The sequence below is a fragment of the Pristiophorus japonicus genome, chromosome 11, assembly GCF_044704955.1.
Source record: "Pristiophorus japonicus isolate sPriJap1 chromosome 11, sPriJap1.hap1, whole genome shotgun sequence".
Lineage (NCBI taxonomy): Eukaryota > Metazoa > Chordata > Chondrichthyes > Pristiophoridae > Pristiophorus > Pristiophorus japonicus.
In genome coordinates, this window is record NC_091987.1 from 218,964,008 (window position 1) to 218,976,952 (window position 12,945).

Sequence of the window (12,945 nt, forward strand, 5' to 3'; positions counted from 1 at the left end):
AGAATGACAGGTTGCTCCCCAGATCTGAGGTGAACAAAGGGACACATTGGTCTGCCTGAACTCTGCTGACCACCACAGATTATGCAGATATTTTGGTAACTGACTGCTTCTCACAGGGAAGAAACGTACCAAAACTTGGAGCATGGACTTAATGAGGTGGTTACCTTGGTACCGATTACCTAACCTACTGCTCAGTGCTAATGCCCAGATGGGTGTGCACATAGCAAGAGGTGAGGCTGTTCTTCCTGTAGCTGATGAAATGAAAGCAGAACAACAGACTTCTCCTGGAAGGACGATGTCTCGTCATTGAGAAGGATTCTGTGCCGTGAAGGCGCTCGGTCCGTTAGCTGTAAGGTATCTTCTGCCCTGTGTAAGAGTTTAACATCAATCAGGGCCAATTCTCCACAGGACTCGGAGATAAAGCTGGTGAACTCAGGCAAGTAAATATTACTCCTGTCAGGCCACGTGAACAGTGCACTAGTCCAGGTAGTCTCTAACCCAAGTTAAGAGCTAGTTAGTTTTCTTAAATTGCATTTCAACTTACTAAATGTGAGTTTTGTTTTTTTATTTAAATGTAATGTAATTGTTGATTAAAAAAATACTGCAGGCATCACGGAGACAGTGAAAGGGAGCAATTCCCCCGGTTCAAGAAAGCAGCTAGGGGGCGGAGAACACTTGCCCCTCAGTGATAATTCTAACCAGATATGCCACAGGCAGTTCAGCCAAATCACTACAACAGAACCCCCAAAAATAAATAAACATTTAAATATCAGCCTGAGCCCCGATTTCCTTGTTTATAACTGAGGATTTGACAAACCGTCTCGATCCCTCTCTGTAACAATTTGTGGTTTTAATGTTTCAAAAGACTTGCAAGAAAATTCTGCAACTGAAAATAAACATACTCCAAGACAGTGTGCGGAGAGCATTGCTGGTGCAGCAGTGACAGTCCAACAGCTCACTGCCGGCCGGTGCTATTTCCTCGGGAAGGTGTTGACTGGAGCGACGTTTGCTCTGCATCAGATGCTGGTGTGTGTAACTTTGGAAAAACTGTCAATGGCTATAGGGCTGCTGAGCCCTGAATTTCAGAAAGAGCCCTTTGTGTGTGCCCTCCCCTGCCGTTCCCCCTCGCAATCAGTCTGGGCACTGGTTGAGCTTCACCTGGGGCGGGGGGAGGTCCCCTTGCCCTAGACAGGGATTTCTCCTTGGTCCACGATGTTGATTGAGGCCACGAGATGATCACTGAAAAATGTCGCCATTGCAGCGAGACAGTTTTTGTTGTAGCTGCTTTGTTTGTCCCCATTCTCTCGTGTCCGACACCGTTATATCCGAGAGGAAGGACAGGAGTGTTCGTAAAATAAAACATAGGCGTCACTTGTCCGTATCTGGCTTGATGATATCGGGGTCACTCTGCAAAGAAAGAGTGTTTATGAATTAGCCCTCTTGTTTTCCTTCCTGCCTTCCATCCATCATCATTGCACCAGCTGCCAGCCTGCAGACAGGAGCTTGCTCTCACCCAATGTGCAGTTTCCAGGAGGGTCACTCAATCAGGAGCAGGAATCCTGTCTGATTTTAGCCACTCTCAAACCAAATTCAGTTATTACAAGCAACGTTCCCTCTCATTTTTCTTGCGCTGTCCCTTTAATTGGCCATTCAAATTTTCGCACCCACACAGTCAGTTCCTTCCATGTAAAAGCCGGTGAGTGGCCTGTGCGGAACCTCCAGAGCGCAGCGCCGTGAGCAGAGTATTGATAACCTATTTAAATAAACTCACTCACTTCCTCTCCCATCACTTGTTGCAAAGTCAATCGGCTTCTGACATCACAACAGGCCAGACGGGAAATGGGCAAAATGTTGCTCTATATTGCTATTCACCGCAGGATGTTGGTGAATTAGTGTGGTGGGGTGGGGGGGTATAGGGAAACCAGGGTGGGACAACGGGGACAGGAGGGGGGAGGGCACTCAGGGTAGTGCGGGCGGGGGGGGGGGGGGTGGGGAGGGCAGCGCGGGTGAGGGGCGCAGACCTCACCTGGAGTCGTTAAAGTTGTTCCACTCTGCAGTCTGTGGGTTCTTGCAGTACGCGGTGTAATGGCCACCCATGGTGGTGCCCGAGTGATTGGACACTGCGTAGAGATTGTAAACTGCATGAACTGCGAAGAGAAAGAATGAAAAATCTCGATTTTTTTCCCGTGTATTTTAATGAACCGTCCTATAAAAATCAACTGGATTTACTCTAACTCTGAGAAGCTTTACTTATTTCTAGGAATATTCCATGACACTGTGCTGATGGGGGAGAGGATCTGTATTGGTTAAATCCTTTCCTTTGATGTTCTTGATTAAACTTTATCCTTTTTCCATCTACATACAGATTGGATTAAGGAACTAGCGAATTTAACCCCTCTCCCCCCTGCTCGTGGCTTTTGGTGTCAGCACCCTTTCACCCCCTCGTGCCACAAAAGCAAGAAGTGTCCATTTAATGGGCCGCTCGAAAATCGACAATTGCACCTTTTCTAAACCTGTGGGCGGTTCAGGGAAGGGGCAGAATACGGAGCCCAGAGCATCGAAAGAAACCTGCAGCTGTGCATCAGGCACCGCTCTCCCGACTCCTGATCCCATAAAAGTGCGGAGCGCTGTCTCTGAGCAACTGGATAACGATTTGGTCCAGTCACTGGAGGATCGGCGCAGTAATACGCGAGCGATAGGGCCACATGGCGACACGCCAGGGCCATGCGCGATGATCGGTACGGACCCTGTGACTATCTCAAGCACCCCCACATTACTCACCACTGTTCTCAGACGAGAACTCTCGAAGGTCGAGATCCTTCAGGGGAAAGTTTACAAAGGTAGAGAGTTTACTGGTACGAACCCGAGCTTCAGAGAATCGCTTCAAATCTACAACAAAGGCTGAGTCAAGGATCACAGATTGTTAAAAAAAAATCACTATAAATTCCTGTGTTCAGTGGGATGTCAAAGTCAGGGGCAACAAGGGAAAGAAGAGACTAGGAGACAAGAAACAACATTAAGCAACACCGAGCATTCACTGTTTGGAAACTAGGACAGTCGCCCCCGAGGTTACCCAGTGACTAACTACCCCAGGGACTAGGGCTGTCCCAGGTGTTGGGCGTTATAACCAGCTCAGTGCCTCTGGGTTAGCGAGAAAATCAGCCAGGGGGTGAAGGGAGATTTCTGGACTTTTGATATCAGTCCAGGAATCTCCCTTCACCCCCACTACGCCCCCAAACCACGCTGATAGGGAAAGACGTGGACAGTGGCTGTGACTAGGCTGGCAAGTAGCCTATGGAACCTGTACCCCCACAACATCATAACCTACCCGAAAATCACTGTCTACACTCACACGTGAATAACGGCCAATTGGGCGAGATAACCAGAGAGTGCCCAGCGCCTGTAGAACTGTACCCCAGTGAGAGTCAGTGTGTGTGGGACCCGTACCCCAGTGAGAGTCAGTGTGTGTGGGACTGTACCCCAGTGAGAGTCAGTGTGTGTGGAACTGTACCCCAGTGAGAGTCAGTGTGTGTGGGACTATACCCCAGTGAGAGTCAGTGTGTGTGGGACTGTACCCCAGTGAGAGTCAGTGTGTGTGGGACTGTACCCCAGTGAGAATCAGTGTGTGTGGGACTGTACCCCAGTGAGAGTCAGTGTGTGTGGGACTGTACCCCAGTGAGAGTCAGTGTGTGTGGGACTGTACCCCAGTGAGAGTCAGTGTGTGTGGGACTGTACCACAGTGAGAGTCAGTGTGTGTAGGAATGTACCCCAGTGAGAGTCAGTGTGTGTAGGACTGTACCCCAGTGTGAGTCAGTGTGTGTGGGACTGTACCCCAGTGTGAGTCAGTGTGTGTGGGACTGTACCCCAGTGAGAGTCAGTGTATGTGGGACTGTACCCCAGTGAGAGTCAGTGTGTGTGGGACTGTACCCCAGTGAGAGTCAGTGCCCGCTGTACAGGGAGACGAGAGCCCTTGACAACAAGCACAGCATTAGAGAGCACACAGTAAAATAAAACAGCGTGAAGAAAGAGCGCGAGAATGAGAGAGAGAGAGAGAGAGAGAGAGAGAAGCAGATGCAACAGAGAGAGCAAGACAGACACAACAAAAGAGAGAGAGAGAATAAATGAGAGACACAGAAAGCACTAAGTACTGTGCTCAGTCAGAGCTGTGTCTCTCTAGCTGGCAATAACTGGAATTATCCAATCTCATTATCCTTGGGTTACTGCCATCAGGGAGACGTCAGGAGCAGTTTGGTCTAGACTAGAGCTCGGGTCGAGAGGAGAATAAGATTGTTCCAACTTACTGTTACTCAGGTATCACATTCCCTCAATTCCAGTATCTTTCCATGCTAAATAAACTCTGACTACACCAAAACTCAATACAGTGGCGTTAAGGACTCTCCAGCCGGAAAACAATGCTCCAGAAGCGAATTATTAGAAGGATACGAAGGACGAGGATTTTTGGGAATTTCTGGATTGTGAATTTCTTGGTACATTTTCTTCGGACTTTGCATCTGTAGCAAGTCTGGAACACAAAACGCTTGGAGTTAGAGGCAGGGACCTGCACCTCCTCACATTACAATCTCTGCACAATTCAGTTACTGCAAAGCAGGAAGGTTCGAGTTAATGTAAATACCTGGTCTGTGCTAATTTACCAACTTTTGGAACAGGAGGAAACCATTCAGCCCCTCGAACCTGTTCCAACATTTAATTAGATCCTGGCTGACGTGTATCTCATCTCTATAACCCTCGATACCCCTCCTCAACAAAAATCTATCGATCCCAGTCTTAAAGCTCCAATTGTTCCCCAGCATCCACAGCCTTTTGGGGGGACAGGGTTCCAGAGTTCCTTTGTGTGAAGTGCTTCCTGATCACCCTCCTCAATGTCCTGGCTCTAAGATTGTGTTCCCTTTTTCTTCATTCTCCCACCAGAGGAAATAGTTTCTCTCTAACCGCATTAACATTTTAAACAAGTCACTTAGATCTTCTCTACGCAGAGACATACAAGCCTGGGCTATGCAACCTGTCCTCATAATTTAACCCTCTAAGCCCTGGGATCATTAAATTACAAATTAACTGATATGCCAGAGAGGTGGGTAGTTGAGAAACTGGGGGTTAGGGAGAGGTGAATCAGTCAGCTGGTCATTGCTGTGTGACTCGTGATCCATACCCAGCACAAATTAACCCTTCCAGGAAAGGAGGAGGGAAAGTAGGGTAGATGGATACCAAGCACTCATTGAACACAGGAAATAATTCTGATCACCATGCCATGTGCAGAATTTCCCCCCAGGAGCACAGAAACGATGACACTTATTCGTAGATCCTCCAGACCTGCCTGGTGATACTGGGCGATGTTAAACTGACCCACAATGGCCCTTTAAGAGAGCTGGAATGTCCAAATGGAGTTTGGAAAGTAATCCTGGTTTCTGTCAGTCACCCACGCTCCAAATCTCTCGCATTCTTCTTTCAGCGAAAGATTGTTGGTTCCTATTAAATTAATTGTGTTAATCCCATCATCCCTGACACTGGCCCTTTGATCTTTATTTTCCCTGGGGTTTGAGTGAGTGAAGAGATCTGGGAAACAAAGTAAGTTTTACATTCAATGTTTAAATATCTTCTGTCCAGCGAACGAAAGTCTCTCCCTGCCAGAGTTTCCGCGGGTCTTGGGATCGGCTGACTGCACAGGCGCAGATTCTGGGTCACAAACCATCCTCACTCCAAACTAAGCCCGTGCCTGGATTGACTGCTGGTCAGCATATTCAATGGGATCGAGCCCCTTTAACGTTATCCCTAAGTCCCCCAAGTATCCCGGGGATGGGGGGTGGGAGGGAGAGTGGGCCTCCCCAGGGAATAATTCTGATCACTATGCCACTGGAAGCTGGGATTTGTGGGCAGAACCCCCATTTTGTGTTCTGAAAGTTTATCTTTCGGATTAACCTCTTATTTTTTTAATCTTTCATCCTTTTTAGTCAGTCAGAATTGACATGGAATTTGAGCCTGACCTTGAACTCTTATTTCCTTTTCCCAACAATCCTCACATGGTCTGCCCAAAAACCAGGACCTGACACTCTGCCGTGACCCCTTGCCCTACCTATTGCCCTACCCTACATTACAACAGTGACTACACTCCAAATTGGCTGTAACACACTTTGAGACATCCAGTGGTCGTGAAAGGCGCTATATAAATCCAAGTCTTTCTATCAGCACTGTGGCACGCCTTCATCACATGGTCTGCAGCGGTTCAAGAAGAGACCCATCACCAACTCAAGGGCAACCCCAGGGATGGGCAATAATTTCCAACCATGGCAGCGCTGCTCACATCCAGAGAATGAATTTTTAAAATTTGGTTAGTACAGTCAACTTCAGGCACTTTTTGCACAAGTGTCAGAACTTCGAGTGACCATTGGGAGAGCAAAGCTCGACTCACCGGCTTTTCATCTCCATCCAGAACATCCTCTTTGGTGAACAGTCTTATACAATCCATCAGTGAAACTTCACCGTAACCTTTCTGTAATAGGAGCAACAGCCGGGGATTAATAAGCAATGCAGAACATTTTAGGGAAACTGTTGCTAACAATAAGACCTCATCAGAGTCAAACACTACAAACTGATTTTACACAAACACCAAAAATGGGCTGAGTTAGCAGAGGAGGGGCCAGGTCCCACTGACCTTTGCATCTAAAGTCCTTCGCATAATTTCAATTGACAGACAAAGAGCTTGCCCAATGTGCACTTAGCTAGGGAGAGCAAAATCCAGCAAGGCAGCAGTGCTTAAAGGGCTGCAGCACAACATTAAAAGGGATGCTGTGATGATGACAGGATAAAATGGGCTTACTGACCACCCCTCCCCACCCCAAACTCTTCCCCTCCCCCCCGATCAAAACTCTTTCTCTCCCCCCCACCCCCCACCAGCCTGTCTCTTGTAGCCCTCAGCGCGAGAAGGCAGTGGCGGGCCACTCAGCCCGAGATAGGGTCGGTGAGCATCGGCCCCTCCCACACAGATTCTGGGGGCGAGGAGCTACTGTGCATGCGTGCACACTCGAGCACATACGTGCAGAGGTCCAGGCACTGTTTTCAGTGTCGGGACCTGGCTCCGCCCCCGAATCCAGTTGCCACGCTATGCCACCATGGAGGAGAGTTTGGGAAGCGGCCAAACTCGGCCCGAAGATTTTTGGCGCCCTTGGAGTTCTACAAAAACGGTGCACCTGTGGTGAGTGCGGCAGAAATCTGTACTGGTCAAATTTGGGCCCCTTGTGAGAGACCATTCCAAGCACCGCCACACTGCCACTGCCCTTTTGCATAGACATTTACACCCCGCTACAGCAGGACAGCACACATTGCGTCAAGTGGTAAGGGGTCCACTTGTAGTGGTTGGATTACCGGAATGGTAATCCAGAAACGTTAACTAATATTCCAGAGAACATGAGATCAAATTCCACCAAGGCAGATTAAGAATTTTAATTCAGTTGAATTCTGGAAATAAAAACTCAGTAAAAGTGACCATGAAGCTGTCAGATTGTCATTAAATGCCAACTGTCCTTTAGGGAAGGAAAACTGCCATCCTTACCCAGTCTGGGCCTATATGTGACTCCAGTCCCACACCAATGTGTCAGTTGTGGCTCAGTGGGTCACACTCTCGTCTTTAAGTCAGAAGATTGTGGGTTCAAGTCCCACTCCAGGAACTTGAGCACAAAAAATCTAGGCTGGTACTCCCAGTGCAGTGCTGAGGGATGCTGCACTGTCGGAGACATTAAACCGAGGCCCCATCTGCCCTCTTAGGTGGACATAAAAGATCCCATGTCACTATTTCGAAGAAGAGCAGGGGAGTTTTCCCCGGTTTCCTGGGGTCAATATTTATCCCTCAATCCACATAACAAAAAATATTATCTGGTCAATATCACATTGCTGTTTGTGGGAGCTTGCTGTGCGCAAATTGGCTGCCGCGTATCCTACATTACAACAGTGACTACACTTCAAAAGTACTTCATTGGCTGTAAAGCGCTTTGGGACGTCTGGTGGTCGTGAAGGCGCTATACAAATCCAAGTCTTTCTTTCAATGTGGTCGATTCTTAACTGCCCTCTGAAGTGGCCTAACCAGATACTCAGTTACATCAAATAGGCATTAAATATTATCTGGTCAATATCACATTGCTGTTTGTGGGAGCTTGCTGTGCACAAATTGGCTGCCGCTTTTCCTACATTGATCACATCTTGAGAATGAATAGAAAAGCAGATGCTCAGGATTCACCCCTCTGCTGTTGGCATCAATAGCCATGGATGCAGAAGTTAAGCTGTTCTATCGGTCAACCCCATGTTTCTCCTCTTTCCAAAGTGCCACTGTATAATGAAGGCAGCGTGGCTGTTTCCTGGACGATGGCTACAGGTAAGGATGTTCCTATGGTCAGAGACCATCTCAATATTAGCAGCCCCATGAACAGCTCTTTGTCAGATGCTGTAACTTCCTCTGCTTCCCTTGGTACATGACCATCTCACACGTGCCAGCCAGTCCTGAACATGAATCTGATGTAACTATATCCTGTAAAAACGCCGGTAACTTTGGGGGACAGTTACATTGCAGAATCGCAGCGGCTGGGTAAAGGCAACACAGCAGAGAATGTTATTTGTTAATATGAAATCATGCGCTGGCACCAGATAGTAACGGTGGTCTCTCACCTTCGAGATGGGCAGGGACAGGTCCCAGAAGGGGTCAAATACCGTGGAGCAATAGCCACACTCGCTGCAAGTCAGGGAGCTTTTCAACTGGCCCACAAAATGGTCTGAAAAGCAGAAATCAGCAAAGTTGTTACTGATGTGCAAAATTCTAACTCTCTCCTCTCTTCCTCCCCCCGCCCCCCTCAATTTTCCTAATTTTCACAATTCTGATCTGTACAATCACAGGATTCATACAGTCACACACATGGACCAGACTCCATGCATGTGTAAACATGAATGTGCTGCACTCACCTACAATCCGACTGTCTTCTCTCTCCAGGTATTTCCTCCACATTCTTCTCCCCTTTTCATCATCACTAGAGGAGAGAGGAAAGTTTAAACCGAGTGCTCACGTCAGACACCAACATCTTTCAATATAGAACAAGCGGAGAGCATTTTATAAAATAATACCTATAGTAGATTTTTGTAAATTTTTTATTAATTAGAAAAACTTCCCAACGCTGAATTTGAAAACAGTTTTAACCATCAGATTAACAGTGAACTGCACAAAATGAGCCAGGAGCAGTGACAAATGCGCGTGTCTGTATGTGTGTCTGTGGAGGCTCAGTCTTTGAGTATATGCAAGACCGAAATCAATACATTTTTGGATATTAAGGGAATCAAGGGATATGGGGATCGGGCAGGAAAGTGGAGTTGAGGTCAATGATCAGCCATGATCTCATTGAATGGTGGAGCAGGCTCGAGGGGCCGAATGGCCGACTCCTGCTCCTAATTCTTATGTTCTTGTGTGTATGTACGTGTGATTACACTTCCACAACACAGGAGACTTCTATAGCTTAGCTACGATGTTGGGGGAATAAGGAGCACTCCTCCCTCCCAGCTGAATGAAAAATACAATCAGCAGTTTAAATCACCCCAGTGGTTGACTCAGGAAAGTCGCTGGGAAAAGATTGTGAGCAGATTGGCTAAATTGGGGAGGTAAACTGAAAAAAATTGGAAAGAGTTGCTAGGACATTATCTTTACAAATGGCAGGGATGAAATAGAAAATACAATTCATTGGAACTCGCTATTACAGGGAGGGGTTGAGGCGAATAGTATCGATGCATTTAAGGGGGAGCTGGATAAACACATGAGGGAGAAAGGAATAGAAGGATGGGGTGATGGGACGAGATGTAGAGGGGTGGGAGGGGGCTGGTGTGGAGCATAAACCCCGGCACGGAGCAGTGGGGCATAAACCCCGGCACGGAGCGGTGGGGCATAAACCCCGGCACAGAGCGGTGGGGCATAAACCCCGGCACGGAGCGGTGGGGCATAAACCCCGGCACGGAGCGGTGGGGCATAAACCCCGGCACGGAGCGGTGGGGCATAAACCCCGGCACGGAGCGGTGGGGCCGAGTGGCCTGTTTCTGTACTGTAAATACGACGTAATTTTATGAAACTAGAATCTTAGAGGAATTTAAAAAAACGCTGGTCTCCCCAGGATTAAAGTGAAGCGGTAAGATTGGGAACTGGATCCTGTACGGAACGGAACTAAACCACTCGGTTCAAACCAAACTGCTCAGATTAATCTGCGAGCAGGTGGCTTCGACGGGATTAACCAAATCTGGCGGGACGGGTGGCACAGGCAGATTGGACGGGCAGATTGGCAACACTTACAGCAGATGATCGAGATCCTCCGCCACGACCTTGTTCCGTATCGACACGCGGTTTACTTCATTGTGAAGTCCGTCCAGCAGGAAGCGGAGAAACTCCTGGGCGTCCTGTTGACTGATTTGAGCAAAAACATTTCAAAATAAGGTCTGGTGAAGTAGAACGGATGAACTTGCATTTATAGGTGTTGCTACAGTTGTACAGGGCCTTGGTGAGGCCACACCTGGAGTATTGTGTACAGTTTTGGTCTCCTAACTTGAGGAAGGACATTCTTGCTATTGAGGGATTGCAGCGAAGATTCACCAGACTGATTCCCGGGATGGCGGGACTGACCTATCAAGAAAGACTCGATCAACTGGGCTTGTATTCACTGGAGTTCAGAAGAATGAGAGGGGACCTCATAGAAACGTTTAAAATTCTGACGGGTTTAGACAGGTTAGATGCAGGAAGAATGTTCCCAATGTTGGGGAAGTCCAGAACCAGGGGTCACAGTCTAAGGATAAGGGGTAAGCCATTTAGGACCGAGATGAGGAGAAATTTCTTCACCCAGAGAGTGGTGAACCTGTGGAATTCTCTACCACAGAAAGTAGTTGAGGCCAATTCACTAAATATATTCAAAAAGGAGTTAGATGAAGTCCTTACTACTAGGGGGATCAAGGGGTATGGTGAGAAAGCAGGAATGGGGTACTGAAGTTGCATGTTCAGCCATGAACTCATTGAATGGCGGTGCAGGCTCGAAGGGCCGAATGGCCTACTCCTGCACCTATTTTCTATGTTTCTATATAGTGCCTTTCACCACCACCGAGGACTCAGAGGAGCTTCAACACAAGGGAGCAAAACTTGTGGCCGCCCCCTGGTGGCAGGAACCCCGCGGACATGCTCCAGCCCTGACTATTATTTACCCTTTGAGCATCACTTACTTATAGCCCACAAATCGCGGGGCATATTTCTGGATTTGTGTTTTGAACTCGGAGGGACTGATGGGATCGTTGCTGGAAGATGTCCACAGCGCCTGGAGCAGCTTCGCAAATTCTGCAGGAGAGAAGAGAGGGCCGTGAGCTTGTTTAGAATAAGAGGTCACCCATTTAAAACTGAGACGAGGAGGAATTTCTTCTCCCAGAGGGCTGTAAATCTGTGGAATTCTCTGCTCCAAAGAGCTGTGGAGGCTGGGTCATTGAATATATTTAAGGCGGAGAATGGACAGATTTTTGAGCGATAAGGGAGTAAAGGGTTATGGGGAGCAGACAGGGAAGTGGAGCTGAGTCCAGGATCAGATCAGCCATGATATTAAATGGCAGAGCAGGCTCGAGGGGCTGAATGGCCGACTCCTGCTCTTATTTCTTATGTTGATTGGCCAGCTTGTTGAGGAGTACTCCCAAATAATTTTAATTGTTATTATAGAATCATACAGAAGGTCGCCATTCAGCCCATCGTGCTCTTTCAAAGAGTGATCCCATTAGTCCCCACAGCCCTGCTAAATTTCCCACAATCAAGTATTTATCCAAATGTTTTTTGGAAGTTACTGTTGAATCTGCTCCCACCGCCCATTCAGGCAGCGCGTTCCCGATCACAACAACTCGCTGTCTAAATAATTCTCCTCATCTTCCCCCTGGTTCTTTTGACAATCACCTTAAATCTGTGCCCTCCGATTACCGCCCCTCCTGCCACTGGAAACAGTGTCTCAGTATTTACTCTATCAAAACCCCTCTAAGTCTGAACACGTCTATTAAATCTCATCATTAACCTTTTCTGCTCCAAGAACAATCCCAGTTATTTTTGAAAGACTAAAAAGGGGAGCAATAAAACAAGTTCCAGCCTGATAACTGGCGGAAGGGAGACCGTTTGGACAGTGATTCGCTAATGGGGCATTTCCTGGGATGTTACCCCACTCAGCAACAGGGTGAAGGGGCGCGGCAGCCCCGCCCCGCACGGACCATCAGCAGGTCGGGGCCTTCAAAGGAGTGTACCACTTCAAGGTACAGCGTGTGCTGGAGAGCGACGGCTGTGAAGCGGGCGACTGGATTGGACGTCACCGTAATCCAGGTCGCTGATTGGAGCGTGGGCAGGTACAGCAGGAGCAGTGAGGTCGGGGCGAAGGAATGGCGAGCGATCGTGGAGTGACGTGAGCGGGGCCCAGGAGAGGCGAGGGCCCAGGGGCAGCACGGACCAGCCCACACTGTGATACACACTAGGTCCATGCAGCAGAGCTGGTCTCCAGTCACCTTGGTTAACCCTTGCCACTGGACCAAGGCCTCGCTCTGTCAAGCCCCGTGTGGTGGCTGGTGTGCAACGGTCACCCCACGTTAAAAAAATCCACCCACAGGCATCTTCCACCCTTCAGGATCTGGAATATTAGGTCCTTCATTGAAATACCTGGGAACTCATCCCTTTTTGATGTGGAAGCAAGTCATCCTCGCCTCGAGGGACCGCCTATGATGATGATGATGATGATGATGATGATGAAGGGGCCAACAGTTATTGAACGAGTCTGGTCCGAACTGGGGATTTAAAAGGAAGATATACAGAGCTGGACCAGGGTCCCACAAAGCAATAGGAGCCCAGAATATTCATTATTAAATGAACACTGTAATGAATCTGCTAGATTTCCCTCCCCCTCCTGTTCC

At 48.2% G+C, this 12,945-nt stretch overlaps 1 protein-coding gene across 6 annotated transcripts in view; it reads right to left on the reverse strand.

Moving 5' to 3' along the window:
- Nucleotides 1-833: 833 nt before the first annotated feature.
- The window catches only part of LOC139276491 (ubiquitin carboxyl-terminal hydrolase 2-like), a 137,472-nt gene continuing 125,360 nt past the window's right edge, over nucleotides 834-12,945 (reverse strand). For all 6 annotated transcript variants that reach the window (XM_070894576.1, XM_070894577.1, XM_070894574.1 and 3 more), the window contains 9 exons: nucleotides 11,242-11,353; nucleotides 10,328-10,438; nucleotides 8,962-9,026; nucleotides 8,671-8,774; nucleotides 6,425-6,505; nucleotides 4,444-4,522; nucleotides 2,782-2,889; nucleotides 2,027-2,147; nucleotides 834-1,407 (listed from right to left, as the gene is read on the reverse strand). In XM_070894576.1, coding sequence (XP_070750677.1) covers nucleotides 1,320-1,407; nucleotides 2,027-2,147; nucleotides 2,782-2,889; nucleotides 4,444-4,522; nucleotides 6,425-6,505; nucleotides 8,671-8,774; nucleotides 8,962-9,026; nucleotides 10,328-10,438; nucleotides 11,242-11,353 — 869 coding nt within the window. In that variant the 3' untranslated portion in view covers nucleotides 834-1,319. The remainder of the gene's footprint in view (nucleotides 1,408-2,026; nucleotides 2,148-2,781; nucleotides 2,890-4,443; nucleotides 4,523-6,424; nucleotides 6,506-8,670; nucleotides 8,775-8,961; nucleotides 9,027-10,327; nucleotides 10,439-11,241; nucleotides 11,354-12,945) is intronic.